Below are 15,876 nucleotides of genomic sequence, written 5' to 3' on the forward strand. Positions count from 1 at the left end.
GTTTGCGCCGGCTGACGCGTCACATGACGTCAGCTGCGCATGCGCGGATTGGAAGACTCCAACCCGCGCATGCGCGGATGACATCATCGCACATTTGCGCGAAACCTGCGCATGCGCGGGCCGGGATGCCCCTCAGCCGCCCCGCGAAGTGATACAGCGGGGCGGCGGAAGGACAAAGAGTGCGCGGGTATCGGACCCGCTGCCTGCGATCGGTGCCCACCGATCGCGGGCGCATGGCACCCTTGGCACGGCCGTGGTACTGCCGTGCCAATCGGTGCCATGGTTTTCAAAATCGGGACTTTACGGCTGTTTTTACGAACGGCCAGACCAGGTGTGTTTGCCGTTCGTAAAAACAGCCGTAAAGGGCTTGGACTTCGGCCCATTGGCCAGCTGAGAATCGCTGCTGGCCGTAAAAAAACGGCGGCAGCGATTCGTGTCGGGAGTTGGGCGTGGGGGGGGTTGAGAATAGCGGGAGGGCGTCAGACTAGCGTGGCCGTAAAATTTTACGAACCCCGCTATTCTCCGCACCGTCGTGAGTGCGGAGAATTGCGCCCATTGTTTCTATTCAAATAATCCTCTAATGCCCTCTTACACTTCCAGGCAGAGCATTCCAAACTCATTGTGCGAAAAACAAAATTCTCACATCACATGTGTTTCTTTTGCAAATCACTTAAACCAATTCCCTTTCGATCATTTTATAAGTGGGAACAGTTTCTCCCCATCTGCTCTGTCCAGCCCCCTCATGATAGAGAACATCTCTATCAAATCTCTTCTTAGCCTTCTACTCTGCAAGGAGTGCATTCCTAATCTATCCTCATAACTGAAGTTTCTCATCCTTGGACCCATTCTTGCAAACATTTTCTGCACTCTCTCCAATGTGTTCACATCCTTCCCAGTGTGGCACCCAGAACTGTACACAATACTCCAACTGAGGTCTATTTAGTGTCTTGTATGAGTTCAGCATAACTTCCTTGCTCTCGTACTCTATGCTCTTATTAAGAGAACGCAGAATACTGTATGCTTTATTAACTGCTCTTTCCACCTCTCCTGACAGCTTCAATGATCTATGCACATATATACCCAGGTCCCTCTGCTCCTGCACCCCTTTAAGAACTGTACCCCTTATATTATGTTGTCTCTCCATGTTCTTCTTACGAAAATACATCACCTCATATTTCTCTGTCTTGAACTTCATCTGCCACCTACCTGCCCATTTCACCAACTTGTCTGTGTCCTTTTGAAGTTCTACACTCTATTCTTCAAAGTTACCAATACTTCCCAGGTTTGTATCATTCACAAATTTTGAAATTGTCTTCTGCACACCAAGATCTGAATCACTGATATATATCAGGAAAAGGGTCCCAATACTGATCCTAGGGAACTACAAACCCTCCTCCAGCCCAAAATGCATCCATTTACAACTGCTTCCTATTTTTAGCCAATTTTGTATCTACATTACTACTGTTCCTTTTATTCCATGAATTATATATTTTTTCCTCACAAATCTTTTGTGTGGTAGTCTATCAATTGCCTTTTGAAAGTCAATGTACATCACATCAACAGCAGTTCCTTCATCAACCCTTTCTGTTACCACTGTAGCAAGCAGTCAAACATGATTTTCCCCTTTAGAATTTTATTCCTTCCTAATCAACCCACATTTTTCCTACTAATCCTATCCCAAATAATGGTTTCCAGATTCTTCCCCACTACGTAAGGCAAATTGACTGGTTTGTAAATGCTGGCTTACCTTTTACAAACATGGGCATAATGTCTGATGTTCTCCAGTCCACTCAAGACTTCCCTCAAGTCTAGAGAAGACTGAAAGATTATGACCAGTGCCCCTGCAAGTTCCACTTTCACTTCCTTCAATATTCTTGGATGGATCTTATCCCATCCCTGTGTCGAGTCAACTTTTAGTAGCAACAGCCTATCCAACATCCCTCCTTGTCAATTTTGATCCTTCTTGTGACAAGGGTTTCCTTCTCGATTGTCATCAAGACTTAGACGGCAGGCTTTCTTGAGAACGACAAGTGCAAAGTATTCATTTATTGTTTCAGCCATTTCCCCAGTCTTCAATGTAAATTTGTTTTTCGGTCTCTAATTGGCCTTACTCCTCCTTTCACGCTTTATATGTCTACAGAAGACTTTGGGATTCCCCTTTATGTTGGTTGCATGTCTTTTCTCATAACCCATCTTCACTTCTCTCATGTGCTTTTTCATCTCCCCTTCAACTTGGTTCTGAATTGTATTTTTGACCTGACACCTTCCAGAAGCACACTTTTTCTTCTTTATCTTAATTTCTCCTTTTCCATCTAGGGAACATAGAACATAGAACAGTACAGAACAGGCCCTTCGGCCCTCGATGTTGTGCCGAGCAATGATCACCTCTGGATTTGTTTGTTCTACCTTTGTCTTTTAAGGGACTATACTTTGACTGTGCCCGAAACATATCTGGTTTGAAGACAGCCCATTGTTTAGCTTGTTTTTCCTACTAACCTTTCATTCCAGTCTATCCAACCCAGCTCCATTCTTGCCCCATTGAAGTCGACTCTCCCCCAGTTAATTAGATTGCTGATTGTCCATTTCTACCATCATCCTAAAACTTGATATAATGATCACTGTTTTTTAAATGTTCCCCCACTAACAACTGATCAACTTGGCCCACTTCATTTCCAAAGACCAGGTCCAACAGTGCATCATCTCTTGTTGGACTGAACACACCGCTGTAGACTACAATGTAAAAGCACCCCTTCTGTTCCTTAGCTCCAGCAAATCTGGAACATCCTCTTTCTCCAGCACTGCAATGCTCTCCTTAATAAATACCGCCAACCCTCTTCTTTTTCTGCCTTTCCAAGATCTCTGAATATCTTTATACTCAGGAATATATAACGCCGAGTCCTGACCTTCCTTGAGCCAGGTCTGTCGCCATGACAGAATTTTTCGACATGTCAACCTGCGCCTGTTACTCCCAAATCTTACTTGCATTCCCTTACATACGCTATAACCCAGTACTGTAACCCTGATTTAGAATTCATTACATAATCCCTTATTCTGGATCCACCTATCAACTTCCTATTCTCTCTACTAGTGCTACCTGTCTCTCATTATTTTGTACACCGTGTATTTCCTCTGTAATATTCTCTCTTGGTTCCCATACCAATGCCATGTTAGTTTAAACGACCAAAATGTCCCACAAGGAATCAGTGCAGTTCCATTCAGGTGAAACTATCTGACTTGTACAGGTGCCATTCTTCCCAGAGCAAGTCCCAGTATCCCAGGAATCAAAACCCTCCCACCCAAACCATCTTTCCAGCCATGCATTCATCTGCTTCATCCTCCTATTTTTGTACTCATTTGCACAGATCACTGGGAGTAATTCAGAGATTATTGCATTTGAGTTTCTGCTTGCTAATTTTCTAATTAGCTCCCAGTCATTCCAGGACTGCATAAACTTCATTCATTCATTCATTCATTGGATATTCAGTTCTGAACATTAGAGTGGGAATTATGGGATATAATCTGTATAAACACTGCTTCTTCAGTCAATGGTTATTCAGTCCTGATCATTACTGTGGATATTATGGGGTACAATCTGTATAACTTCTGCTCCCTCATTCACTAGATATTCAATTTTGAATATTATTGCAGATATTATGGAATACAACCTTTCTCAGATACTGAAGCAGTGCGTGCCCATATACAGCAAGGCCTGGACAACGTTCAGGCTTGGGCTTATAAGTGGCAAGTAATACTCAGGACACACAAATAGCAGCCCATCTCCAGCAAGAGCGAATCTACCGCTGGACATTCAATGGCACCGCCATCAATGAATCACACACTGCCAATCAGGATTGCCACTGACCGGAAACTGAACTGGATCATCCATATAAATAATGTGGCTACAAGGGCAGGTCAGAGGCTAGGAACTCAGCAGAAAGTAATTCAAGCTCTTAAATCCCCAAATATTGTCCACTATCTCCAATGCGTAAGACAGGAGTGTGGTGGATAAGACACTTGCCTGGAGGGCAGCTCCAACAACACTCAAGAAGCTCAACACCATCCAGAATAAAGCAGTGTGCTTGACTGGCACATCATCCACCACAGGCAACATCCACTCCCGACACTACCAATGCACAGTGACAGTGTGTGTCATCTTCAAGATGCACTGCAACAACTCACCAAGGCTCCTTAGACTGTACCTTCCAAACCAAGAAACTGATATCTGCAAGGACAAATCAGAAGGTGCATGGGAAATACCACCACCTTCAAATTGCCCTCCAAGCTACTCACCAGCCTGACTTGGAAATGTTTGCCATTCCTTCACTGTTGCTAGGTCAAAATCCTGGAAGTCCTTTGGTGTATTTAAACCATAAGGACTGCAGCAATTCAAGGTGGCAGCTCACCACCACCTATTCAATGACAATTAGGGATAGGCAATAAAAGCTTACCTGGCCAGCTATGGCCACACCACGAGAATGAATACAACAACATAAAAATATTGGCATAAAATTTGCTTCTTGACTCACTGATTATTCAGTCCTGAACATTAGTATGGATATTATGAGATATAAACTGTACAAATTGTTCACAGTGTTCCCTCTTAGTTTTCAGTCCCTACAGTCGGGATGCCCAGACTGTGAGTTGTGCTCCCCAGTGAGTTTTGGGATATGTTAGGTATGCTGATACCGTCTTTTGGTGATGTTCATCAATCTGGCCAAATGTTAAATTGGCCTTCTTGAACCAATTGGACTGATGGTAGGAGGTCCAAACAGACACTGCTGAGCCAAACAGTGCTTTAGAACACCAACTCCCCGGTGCTAGAACTGAAGGTTAAACAAAACAGATATTCAGTAAGATGGAATAGGGTGTCCCGGCTCCAATTCTGACTGGGGAGAGAGGAAGAGTCAATGAAATACCTCTGACACTTGTCACAATGCAAGAGTTTTTCAGTGTGGGTTCACTAATGCTCCAAAAAGGTGCAAAAACTGTGTCCATGGTTTATCATAAAATTTACACCTAGAGAGATTTATCCCATTATGAATATGTTGATGGACCAGGGGAAACGCTGACTATTTGAAAGCCTTGTCATACACCACAAACCTGAATAGTTTATCATGAGTATGAACATAGTGGTGGTTCAGGAGATTGGAGGTGTGGGTGAAAGCTGTATCATAACATTGCGCGTGAAGAGTTTCTCCCTTATTTGAAGCTACTGGGGTGCAAGAGGGTTGAAGATATAGAAGCTTCATCACAAACCTCATATTGAACTGTTAGTCACAAGTATGCATCTTTTGATGGAGCAGAAGCTGCAAGATTTTTTGAAAGCTTGTTGCTCACCGAACAATTGAATAGCTTCTCCCTTGTGTGAATGCGTATGTATAAATGGAGGGTCGATGACCTGGGGAATGATTTGCCACACAGCTCACAAGTGAATGGTTTCTCCTGTGTGAATGCGCTGATGATTCAGCAGGCCCATTGGTTGTGCAAAACCCTCATTGCACAGCTCACAAATGAATGGCTTCTCCCCAGTGTGAATGCGTCGGTGATTCACGAGCGTCGATGACCGGGCAAAGGCTTGGTCACACACTTCACATTTGAATGGTTTCTCCCCAGTGTGAATGCGCCGGTGATTCACAAGTGTCGCTGACCGTGTGAAAGATTGGTCACACACCTCACACTTGAAGGGCTTCTGCCCTGTGTGGATCCTCTGGTGCATCAGGAGTTCGGATGATTGGGTGAAAGCCATCTCACAAACCTCACACATGAATGGCTTCTCACCAGTGTGAGTGCGTCGATGCCTCACAAGCGTCGATGACCGTGTGAAGGCCCGCTCACACATCTCACACTTGAACGGTTTCTCACCTGTGTGCGTCCTCTGGTGCCTCAGAAGATCAGAGGACTGAGCAAAGGCCATTTCACAAACCTCACACCTGAAAGGTTTCTCCGCTGTGTGATTCCTCTGGTGCATTAGGAAGGATGTCGAACTTGTGAAAGCTTTGTCACATACTTCACACTTGAATGGCCTCTCCCCAGTGTGAATTCGTTGATGTTTTCGGAAGGAAGACGAGTGGGAGAATGATTTGTTGCACACCTCGCAGGTGAATGGTTTCTCCCCTGTGTGAATACGCTTGTGATACAAGAGTGTTGATGACTGTGCAAAGCCCTCATTACACACCTCACATTTGAATGGCTTCTCCCCGGTGTGAGTGCGTCTGTGATTTACGAGTGTCGATGACAGTGTGAATGCCTGATCGCACACCTCACACTTGAATGGTTTCTCACCTGTGTGAATCCTCTGGTGCTTCAGGAGATCACAGGTTCGGGGAAAAGTCTTCTCACAAACCTCACACGTCACCACCTTCGCCCCAGTGTGGATGCTTTGTTGAATCACAGGAACTGATGATGGTGTGGGCATTTGGTCACATACCTCTTGCTTGAATTGTGTATCTTCCATGTGTCTTTCCTTGTGTTAATAGTTGTACTCCAGGTGCACCTTGCGAGTCAGTGGTCCATGAGGCTCAATAAACGATTGAAGCTCACTCATACCTGTCCCAGCCTCACCCTGACCAATCACCCACAGCTGTACCTTTGGAAAGTTTGGTTCTGATGGAGGTTCCACACCAATGACCAGTTTCAGATCTGATGATATGTCAAAGCTCCCCTGACCCGACCGATTTCCAGATGATCTCCATGTTGCAAAGGGACTGGATGTCTTCCAACAGTTGTATAGCTTTTCCTTGAGTGATGGTTAGGATCTATCTGCGGTGTCTATCGTCTCCGTATACTGGTGTAGTACGGTGCAATACTTCTGTAAAACAGGAAAAGGAAACATTATTCCCTCCAACTACCTCTCATTTATTAAAGGGGCTGACTCCTCAGTTAGAGACTGTTCCACAGTAGACAGTGCCGTCTACTATTCCCATGTGCGAGATCAGATACAAGTCCTTTCTTCTTCCTCACTTGACTTCACACACCCTGTGTTTCCAGCAGGGACACTGGATAGTGGCCAGAAGCAGAAAATATGGCAACTTTCTATCCTCCTCCTAGTGCCCCCATCATACCAGCAACATGAGCGGAATGGAAAAGGCAGTCAGGCCAAGTGTAAAACAGGTTACCTATTAAATAACATCTCTTGTTGTGCTGGCAATGATCTGAGTTATTCTTCATGTATGCATTTAATATAACATCACTCAGGACAAATGTTAATTCAGTGGTGATTTTGAAATTTCTTCTCTTGTTTTCTAAAATTATTTGAGGAAAACGCACCGAGCAAGAAGTGTTGGAAGCGGAGGGAAATATTGCTTCAGTGTAGCTGATTCAAGGGTTCTAGTTTATCCTGGGAAATTAGATACACTGCACTCACTCAGACTGCACATCCCAAATTCAGCTCTCACACACAACACTGGGCATAACTATCAAAACCAAGGCCAGGCTCATGGGCTTCAGTTAAAATCTTTAATGAAGACATTAAAAATTAATTCAATAAATGTGTCTACAGCTTTTAACAGCTGAATTGCTCGTGCTGTGTTACAATCTGGAGGTTGGTCATTTGGTACACAGAATTTGAGTCTTGCTGAAAAATTAAACATTCTATCAAAGCTTTTCACCTTGCATTCATCAGAACAGCTTGCTTGAAGCCACGACTATTCCAACACACAGCACCCGATTCTTTGCAGACAGAAGGAGCATGCCCGCGCATTACACCTTTTTAGACTAAAAAGCTTGAGGGACAGCCAACCCCCTTGACCAGGCTGAGTCAAGCAGCCAACCTTAAATTTGAACAATAAATAGCTTGTTCATTAACAATTCCGTCCTGCCTTCTGTCAGGGGATGCAGCATATAGATCAGTTGGAGACTTGGGCAAAGAGATGGCAGATGGAGTTTAATCCAGACAAAGGTGAGGTAATGCATTTTGGAAGGTCTAATACAGATGGAAAATATACAGTGAATGGCAGAACCCTTCAGAGTATTGACAGGCAGAGGGATCTGGGTGCACATGTCCACAGGTCACTGAAAGTGACAACGCAGGTGGAAAACATAGTCAAGAAGGCATACATCATGTTTGCCTTCATCGGACGTGGCATTGAGTATAAAAATTGGCAAGTCATGCTGCAGCTGTATGGAACCTTGGCTGGGCCACACTTGGAATATAGTGTTCAACTCTGGTCACCATACTACCAGAAGGCTTTTGACAAGGTGCCACACAAAAGGTTGCTGCATAAGATAATGATGCATGGCGTTAAGGGCCAAGTAGTAACATGGATAGAGGATTGGTTAATTAATAGAAAGCAAAGAGTGGGGATTAATGGGTATTTCTTTGGTTGGCAATCGGTAGCTAGTGGCGTCCCTCAGGGATCAGTGTTGGGCCCACAATTGTTTGCAATTTACATAGATGATTTGGAGTTGGGGACCAAGTGCAAGGTGTCCAAGTTTGCAGATGACACTAAGATGAGTGGCAAAGCAAAAAGTGCTGACGATACTGGAAGTCTGCAAAGGGATTAGGATTGTTTAAGTGAATGGGCTAGAGTCTGGCAGATGGAATACAATGTTGAAAAATGTGAGGTTCTCCATTTTGGTAGGAATAACAGCAAAAGGGATTATTTAAATGATAAAATATTAAAGCATGCTGCTGTGAAGAGGGACCTGGGTGTCCCAGTGCATGAGTCGCAAAAAGTTGGTTTACAGGTGCAACAGGTGATTAAGAAGGCGAATGGAGTTTTGTCCTTCATTGCTAGAGGGATGGAGTTTAAGACTAGGGAGATTATGCTGCCACTGTATAAGGTGTTAGTGAGGCCTCACCTGGAGTATTGTGTTCAGTTTTAAACACCCGAGAAAGGATGTACTGGCGCTGGAGGGTGTGCAGAGGAGATTCACTAGGTTAATCGCAGAGTTGAGGGGGTTGGATTGCAAGGAGAGGTTGAGGAGACTAGGACTGTACTCGTTGGAATTCAGAAGGATGTGGGGGGGGGATCTTATAGAAACATATAAAATTATGAGGGGCATGGACAGAGTGGACAGAGTTAGGTCTAACCTAGTGCTGTTGGCATCAATAGGGATAGTAGTGGTAGAAATTTATTTCTCTCACATGGCTGACCAGGACTCCCTCCTACTCTTACCACCGGCTTTTAGCATATGTTGGAAGTATTTTGCCCCGTTCTGAATGAATCATTCTTGATAATCAAGTCCTGGACTGGGTCTTGAACCGAGAGCTCCAGACCCAGAGGTAGGTTTGATCCCAGTGAACGTACTAGAAGCAGACTAAACACCAAGGATAGGAGGAAATAAACAGCAATAAACAATCCCACAACCAAAATATCAGAGCAAAGTTCTGTAGCCTACAATATTTGGTCAGGAAGTAACTGGAAATGATGGCTCCATGAGCACCTCCGTTTTTAACAACGTGGAGCCCAGCACGACAGCAGGACACAAAGTCAAAGCATCTCAACCAAAAATGGTGAGTGGATAACCTGACTTCTCATGAGGTGAGAACTCTACTCCAGACCACTCAAATCCCCCTAATGGTCAAGAGTGTGTTAGAAATGCAGAGTTTGCAAGATTACTACATTTTAAACCATCTTTGTCATTAAAGGTAAAACAGAATATCCTGGAAAAGTGAGCTTGCAGGAAGTTGTGTAACCCTGCACAGCAACAGACCAAATGGCTTGGTTATCATGGGAACAGGTTTGGATTTGTTGAGCAAGATAGCAGAAGATTCCCAGTTGAAAACAAAGGCAGGAAAGCTGAGAGTGGCTAACAGGTTTCCTGTCTCCATGATCTGGAACAGAGAGCGCGAAAGAGAAAGACAGACAGACAGACAGAAAGGTCTCAAATGACACCAAGTACTGGAGCCAGTGTGGTCAGCGGAGAGAAGATAGTGTTGTTTCTGTGGGCAGTCAGGCAGAAAGCAGGATCGGCCACGGTCTTTGGCCATAGACACGCATCCTGTGACAATCTAAGGAATGCAGAATGCCTGGGCGTCGCTAGGGCAGCTCAGAATAGCTGGATTTGACCTCACTGGTGGTATTTCATAGAATTTACAGTGCAGGAGGTGGCCATTCGGCCCATCGAGTTAACACCGGCCCTTGGAAAGAGCACGCCTCCACCCTATCCCCGTATCCTAGTAACCCCACCTAATCTTTTTGACACGAAGAAGCAATTTAACATGGCCAATCCACCTAACCTGCACATCTTTGGACTGTGTGAGGAAACCAGAGTATCCGGAGGAAACCCACGCAGACACTGGGAGAAAGTGCAAACTCCACACAGACAGTCACCCGAGGCTGGAATTGAACCCAGGTCCCTGGAGCTGTGATGCAGCAGTGCTAACCACTGTGCCATTTAGTTCAGAAAGCAGAGCAGTATCTTTTGATATTCAAAGTTAAGACTCAGCTGAACTGGAGAAAAAACCCGTCGGAACGGAGGGTGGCATTCCGATGGCAATATGGAGGTGGAGTTTGCACAGTAGGTGGCTCCTCCTAGAGTCTCTGGTTTTTGGACTTTTATGTCTGGTCTTAGGGGTTTTTGGATGACCTGGTGTGGGAAGTCATAAGGAGGTTGGGGGGTGGGTTATTTACATGTGGAGATTATTGCACCCGAGAGACCGGGAGTATTCATTTTCCTCCACGGTACACAAAGTGTTTTCAAGGATTGATGTTGTTGTGGCAGGGAAGGAGCTGTTGGCTAGAGTTAAGAGCACAGTAAGACGTTTTACAATGCCAAGTTAAAGTCCAACAGGTTTGTTTCAAATCACTAGCTTCCGGAGCACTGCTACTTCGTCAAGATTCACCTGAGGAAGGAGCAGTGTTCCTAAAGCTAGTGATTTGAAACAAACCTGTTGGACTTTAACCTGGTGTTGTAAGACTCACCCCAGACTTACTGTGCTCACCCCAGACCAACACCGGCATCTCCACATCAGAGTTAGAAGGGCAGAGTATTTGACAATTGTGATCTCGGATCACACTTCGCAATGAATGGATGTGGTATTGGAGAAGGGGCCAGAAGTCGGGTGGAGGATGGATGTGGGATTATTAGCAGATTGGAGCTTTTGTAAAACGATAGGGAAGGTGATTGAGGAGTATGTGGAATTCAATTGCGTGGAGGAGGACTCGCCATTGGTAGTTTGGGAGGCTCTGAAGGCAATGGTGAGGAGGGAGGTGATCTCGTTTGAGACCAAGATGGATAGGAGGAGAGGAAGGAACGCAAAGGGTTGGTAGAAGAGATTTTGGTGGTGGCTGCGGGGCACCCAGACCCCAGGCTCCAGGGAAAGAGAAAGAACTTGCAAGGAAAGTGGAAACTTGCAGTTGAGAAGGGTGGGGGTGGGGGGGGGGGGGGGGTGCCGTCTAAGAGAACGGGGAGAAGGCAGAACGTATGTGGGAAGGTCAGCTCCATGGGGAGATAGTTAGGGTTCAGGGCAAGACACGGGAATTCGTGGTGTCTACAGAACAGATTATCAGGGTCTTTGAGGAGTTTTATAGGGTCTTGTATAAGTCAGAGCTATCAGAGGACGAGCAGGAGATGAGGGAGTTCCTGGGCAGGTTACAGTGCCCGAGGCTGGATGAGGTGGAGAGGGTAAGGCTGGAGGGGCCGATGGGGGTAGAGGAGGTGAAGATGGCAATCGGGAGGATGCAGGCAGGGAAGGTGATGGGGCAGGATGGGTTCCCGGTCAAATCTTATAAACAATTTAAGGGTAGGCTGGCACCGTTGATGGTGGAAATGTTCGAGGGTGTGATGGACAATGGGGTCTTGCTGCAAACGATCGGGCAGGGCTCCATCTTGTCGTTGCTTAAGAAGGACAAGGATCCAGTGGAGTGTGGGTCAGATAGGCCCATATCTCTGCTAAATGTGGATGCCAAGATATTGGCAACGGTACTGCCGTTAAGGTTGGGGGAGTGCCTCCCAAGGGTGATTGGGGAGGATCAGACAGGGCTCGTAAGTTGTCATTGTGAGGATGTTGCCAAATGTGGTGCTTTCTCCGGCAGAGGGAAGAGAGATGTTGGATGCAGAGAAGGTGTCTGATCGGGTGGAGTGGAGTTATTTGATAGCGGTGTTAGAGAAATTTGGGACTGGACCGAAGCTTGTGGCTTGGGTGCAGTCTCAGCGATATACGGGAGGATTTTGGAAGAGGATGGGGATTAAGGCGAAGTGGGAGGAAGAGCTGGGGGCGTGCTAGAGTAAGGATTGTGGTGTAAGGTGCTGTGGAGGGCAAACGCCTCAATGCTGTGTGCAAGGTTGGGGCTGATACAGCTGAAGGTAGTGTAAAAGGCACATCTGACAGAGTCAAGGATGCCGGCTGTTCAAGGGGGTGGAGAATGTCTGTGAGCGATATGGGAGGGGCCCTGCGAACTATGTACATAGGTTTGGGCCTGCCCGAAGCTGGAAAGATTTTGAGAGGACAGTTTTCAACACCATTTCGGGTGTTCAGCATGTGAATGTGGAGCCCGGTCCCCTAGAAGCCATATTAGGGGTGTCCGACCAGCTGGAGCTGCAGCCGGGAGGGGGAGCAGATGTTTAGCCTTCGCCTTGCTGATTGCTCGCAGGCAGTTCTTGATGGGGTGGAGGTCGGCCTCCCCACCCTGTGCCTCGGCGTAGCATGGGAACCTGCGGGAGATTTTGGCCCTGGGTAAAGTGAAATTTGCTCTGGAGGGATGCGAGTGATGGATTCTTTAAAAATCGCATATTGGAGAGTTGGTTACCATTCACTGCTGAGGGAGGAGGGGTGGTTGTGTTTATAGTAAATTGTAAAAATGTTGAAATTTTGAAATAAAAATACTTTAAAAAAAGAAACTAAGGGTAAAGTTGTACCTGATGGTAGTTCTGGAGCGGTTTGGGATTGGACCAAGATTTGTGAACTGGGTAAAGCTATATCAGGAGCCGAAGGCGAGTGTCTGCACAAACAACATCAGCTCGAGATACTTTTCTCTCCACCGTGGGATGAGGCAGGGATGTCCTATGTCCCCCCTGCTGTTTGCACTTGCGATTGAACCGTTGGCCATTGCATTAAGAAATTCGGGAGCACGGAAAGGAATAGTGCGGGGGGGGGGTAAAGCATAGGGTGGCTTTACATGCTGACAACTTGCTGCTGTATGTGTCGGAACGGAGTGCGTCGATAGGAGGAATATTGTAGCTACTGCGAGTATTTTGGTCTTTCTCGGGGTACAAGCTGAACCTGACAAGAATGAGTATTTTGTGGTGTATCGGCCGGTGGGGGCAGGGGTGGGGGGGCTGCCCTTCTGTCGGGCAGGAACACATTTTAGGTATCTGGGGGCGCAGGTTGCCCAGGAGTTTTCGGAAATAGGAAAAGAAGGGGATTAAGACGCTAAAAGATTTGTTTCTTAGGGGTCGGTTTGCAGGATTGAGGGAGCTGGAAGCGAAGTATGGGCTGGAGCAGGGAGAAATATTTAGATACATGCAGGTTCGAGATTTTGCCAGGAAGGAGATTCAGAGCTTCCCGGAGGAACCAGCCTCCACATTGCTGGAGGAGGTGCTGACAACAAGGGGACTGGAGAAGGGGGTAGTGTCATCGGTGTATGGAGCTATTTTGGAAGAGGATAAGGCACCACTGGTTGGGATCAAAGCAAAGTGGGAGGAAGAGTTGGGAGAGGTTATAGAGGAGGGGGTCTGATGTGAGGTGCTCCGGAGAGTAAATGCCTCCATGTCATGTGCAAGGTTGGGGCTGATACAGCTGAAGATGGTATACAGAGCATTCCTCACGAGGGCGAGGATGAGCCGATTTTTTGAAGGAGTAGATGTGTGTGAGCGTTGCGTCGCAGCTAATCACGTTCATATGTTTTGGTCCAGCTAGAGGAGTACTGGAAGTAGGTTTTTAGGGTAATTTCCAAGGTGGTGCACGTGAAACTGGACCCGGGTCCCCAGGACGCCATATTCGGGGTGTTGAACCAGCCAGGGTTGGAAACAGGTGCGGAGGCAGATATCGTAGCCTTCGCCTCGTTGATCGCCCGAAGGCAGATCCAGCTGGGATGGAGAACAGCCTCTCCATCCTGTGCCCTGGCGTGGCGGGGGGACCTGTTGGAATATATGATCCTTGAGAAGGTTAAGTTTGAACTGAGGGGAAGGACGGAGGGGTTCGACAAGTCATGGGCATTATTCATTATGCACTTTCAAGAACTTTGGGCAGCATGGTAGCATTGTGGTTAGCACAATTGCTTCACAGGTCCAGGGTCCCAGGTTCAATTCCCAGCTTGGGTCACTGTCTGTGCGGAGGTCTGCACATTCTTCCCGTGTGAGCATGGGTTTCCTCCGGGTGCTCTGGTTTCCTCCCGCAGTCCAAAGATGTGCAGGTTAGGTGGATTGCCCGTGCTAAATTGCCCTTAGTGTCCAAAATTGCCCTTAGTGTTGGGGAGGTGCTCTTTCCAAGAGCCGGTGCAGACTCGATGGGCCAAATGGCCTCCTTCTGCACTGTTAGTTCTATGAACTGGATAACATCGAACATTAGTTGGTTGGGGGGGGGGGGGGGAAGAGGGAGGCTTTGTATATTAAGGGTGACTATGGGTAATCGCGGATTCCTTTTTGTCATTTGTTTATGTAAACATGCGGGCTGATGTTTGGGGGTTGATGGGAGGATGGGATCGTTGTTATTGTTATGGGGATTGACATATCTGTTGCTGATTATTGTTTATGGGTGTAAATTCGGGAGAAAATGTGAAAGAGGAGAGTAAAAATATTTTTTAAAAATAAACTTTTTTAAAGTTGAACTGGTTTCTGGAAAAATATGCTTCTATAGAGAATGGAACATAAATTTGAACTGTGACATGGACTGTTTGATCATGTTAAAGGTTAAAAGACACACACACAAACACTCAACAAGAGAAAATCAGTGAGAACACTCAGACACTGTACCTCCCAGATAATTACATCTCGCCTTCAGTAACGACCGAGCAACAAAACTCAGCCTGTCTCTTGCTCATGTATTTGCTTTGTTTGGCCCCTTGTTCCACACTGTAACCATCACTGTTTCTCGATGTATCATTTGTCAATGTACTCTGTCGATTATTCTTTTTTCGTCTACTATGTACAGACTGTGTACGTTTCTTTGGCCGCAGAAAAATACTTTTCACTGTTCTTCGGTACATGTGACAATAAATCAAATCAAATCAGAAGGGAAATTTTTCAATAAACATACACAATATCAAACACACAGCCAATCAAACAGTTCAACACAAAGCACCGAGTAAACAGGTCTCTCAGCTGGATCTTCTCACACAGCATAAGGGGCACTTCCACACCTGATTGCCCACAGGATAGTCAGACTGCCTGAACATTAAGTATGGATAATATTAGGCCATGTAACTATTATAAATTCTGCTCCTTCACTCACCGTCTCCTGACTTGGTTTTCAGTCTCTACAGGAAGGAAACCAGCTCTGGAAGCGGAAGTGCAAAGAGTTGGCAGAGTGGGTGGGCTCTCTGATTGACGTCTCTCACAGCCAATCCAAATATTTCTGCAGGAACAGGAGTTTCCTGAAGCTTGGGAAACTGACCGGGGAAACGGAGGAGACTTTGAGCAGCAGATTAGGTGGGGATTTAAACTTATCATTGTCCCATCTGAATAAAACCTCACCTATTGCAGCTGCTGTCTCAGTTCCCGTGGTAAACGTTTGACAGAGATTTCTGGTGTGGGAATAGCATTCGGATTTGGATTTGTTTTGTCACACGTACCGAGGTACAGTGAAAAGTACTTTTCATCGAGCAGCTCAACAGATCATTAAGTGCATAAAAGAAAAGAAAATGATGTGTTGGGTACTCTGGATCTGTGAAGACTGTGTTTACCTTAGCAGTAACATATACAGGCTACCAACACTTGAAATAGGACAACACTATTTTATTAAGCTAGGAACTCTTGAACTTTCACTGTGGGTCG

General features: G+C 46.0%; 1 protein-coding gene across 3 annotated transcripts in view; it reads right to left on the reverse strand.

Annotated features, from left to right (window-relative positions):
- Positions 1 to 1,148: 1,148 nt before the first annotated feature.
- The window catches only part of LOC119975459 (zinc finger protein 271-like), a 32,863-nt gene continuing 18,135 nt past the window's right edge, over positions 1,149 to 15,876 (reverse strand). Inside the window, exons 1-2 of one of the 3 annotated variants that reach the window (XM_038815138.1) lie at positions 15,335 to 15,398; positions 1,149 to 6,808 (exon numbers count right to left, since the gene is read on the reverse strand). In XM_038815138.1, the coding sequence (XP_038671066.1) occupies positions 5,423 to 6,454 (1,032 nt within the window). In that variant the 5' untranslated portion in view covers positions 6,455 to 6,808; positions 15,335 to 15,398 and the 3' untranslated portion in view covers positions 1,149 to 5,422. Of the gene's footprint in view, positions 6,809 to 14,856; positions 15,294 to 15,334; positions 15,399 to 15,876 lie in introns of those variants that run through there. The other 2 variants (XM_038815141.1, XM_038815139.1) reach the window with 2 other exon arrangements.

Source organism: Scyliorhinus canicula, chromosome 13 (genome assembly GCF_902713615.1).
Source record: "Scyliorhinus canicula chromosome 13, sScyCan1.1, whole genome shotgun sequence".
In the NCBI taxonomy this organism is placed as follows: domain Eukaryota; kingdom Metazoa; phylum Chordata; class Chondrichthyes; order Carcharhiniformes; family Scyliorhinidae; genus Scyliorhinus; species Scyliorhinus canicula.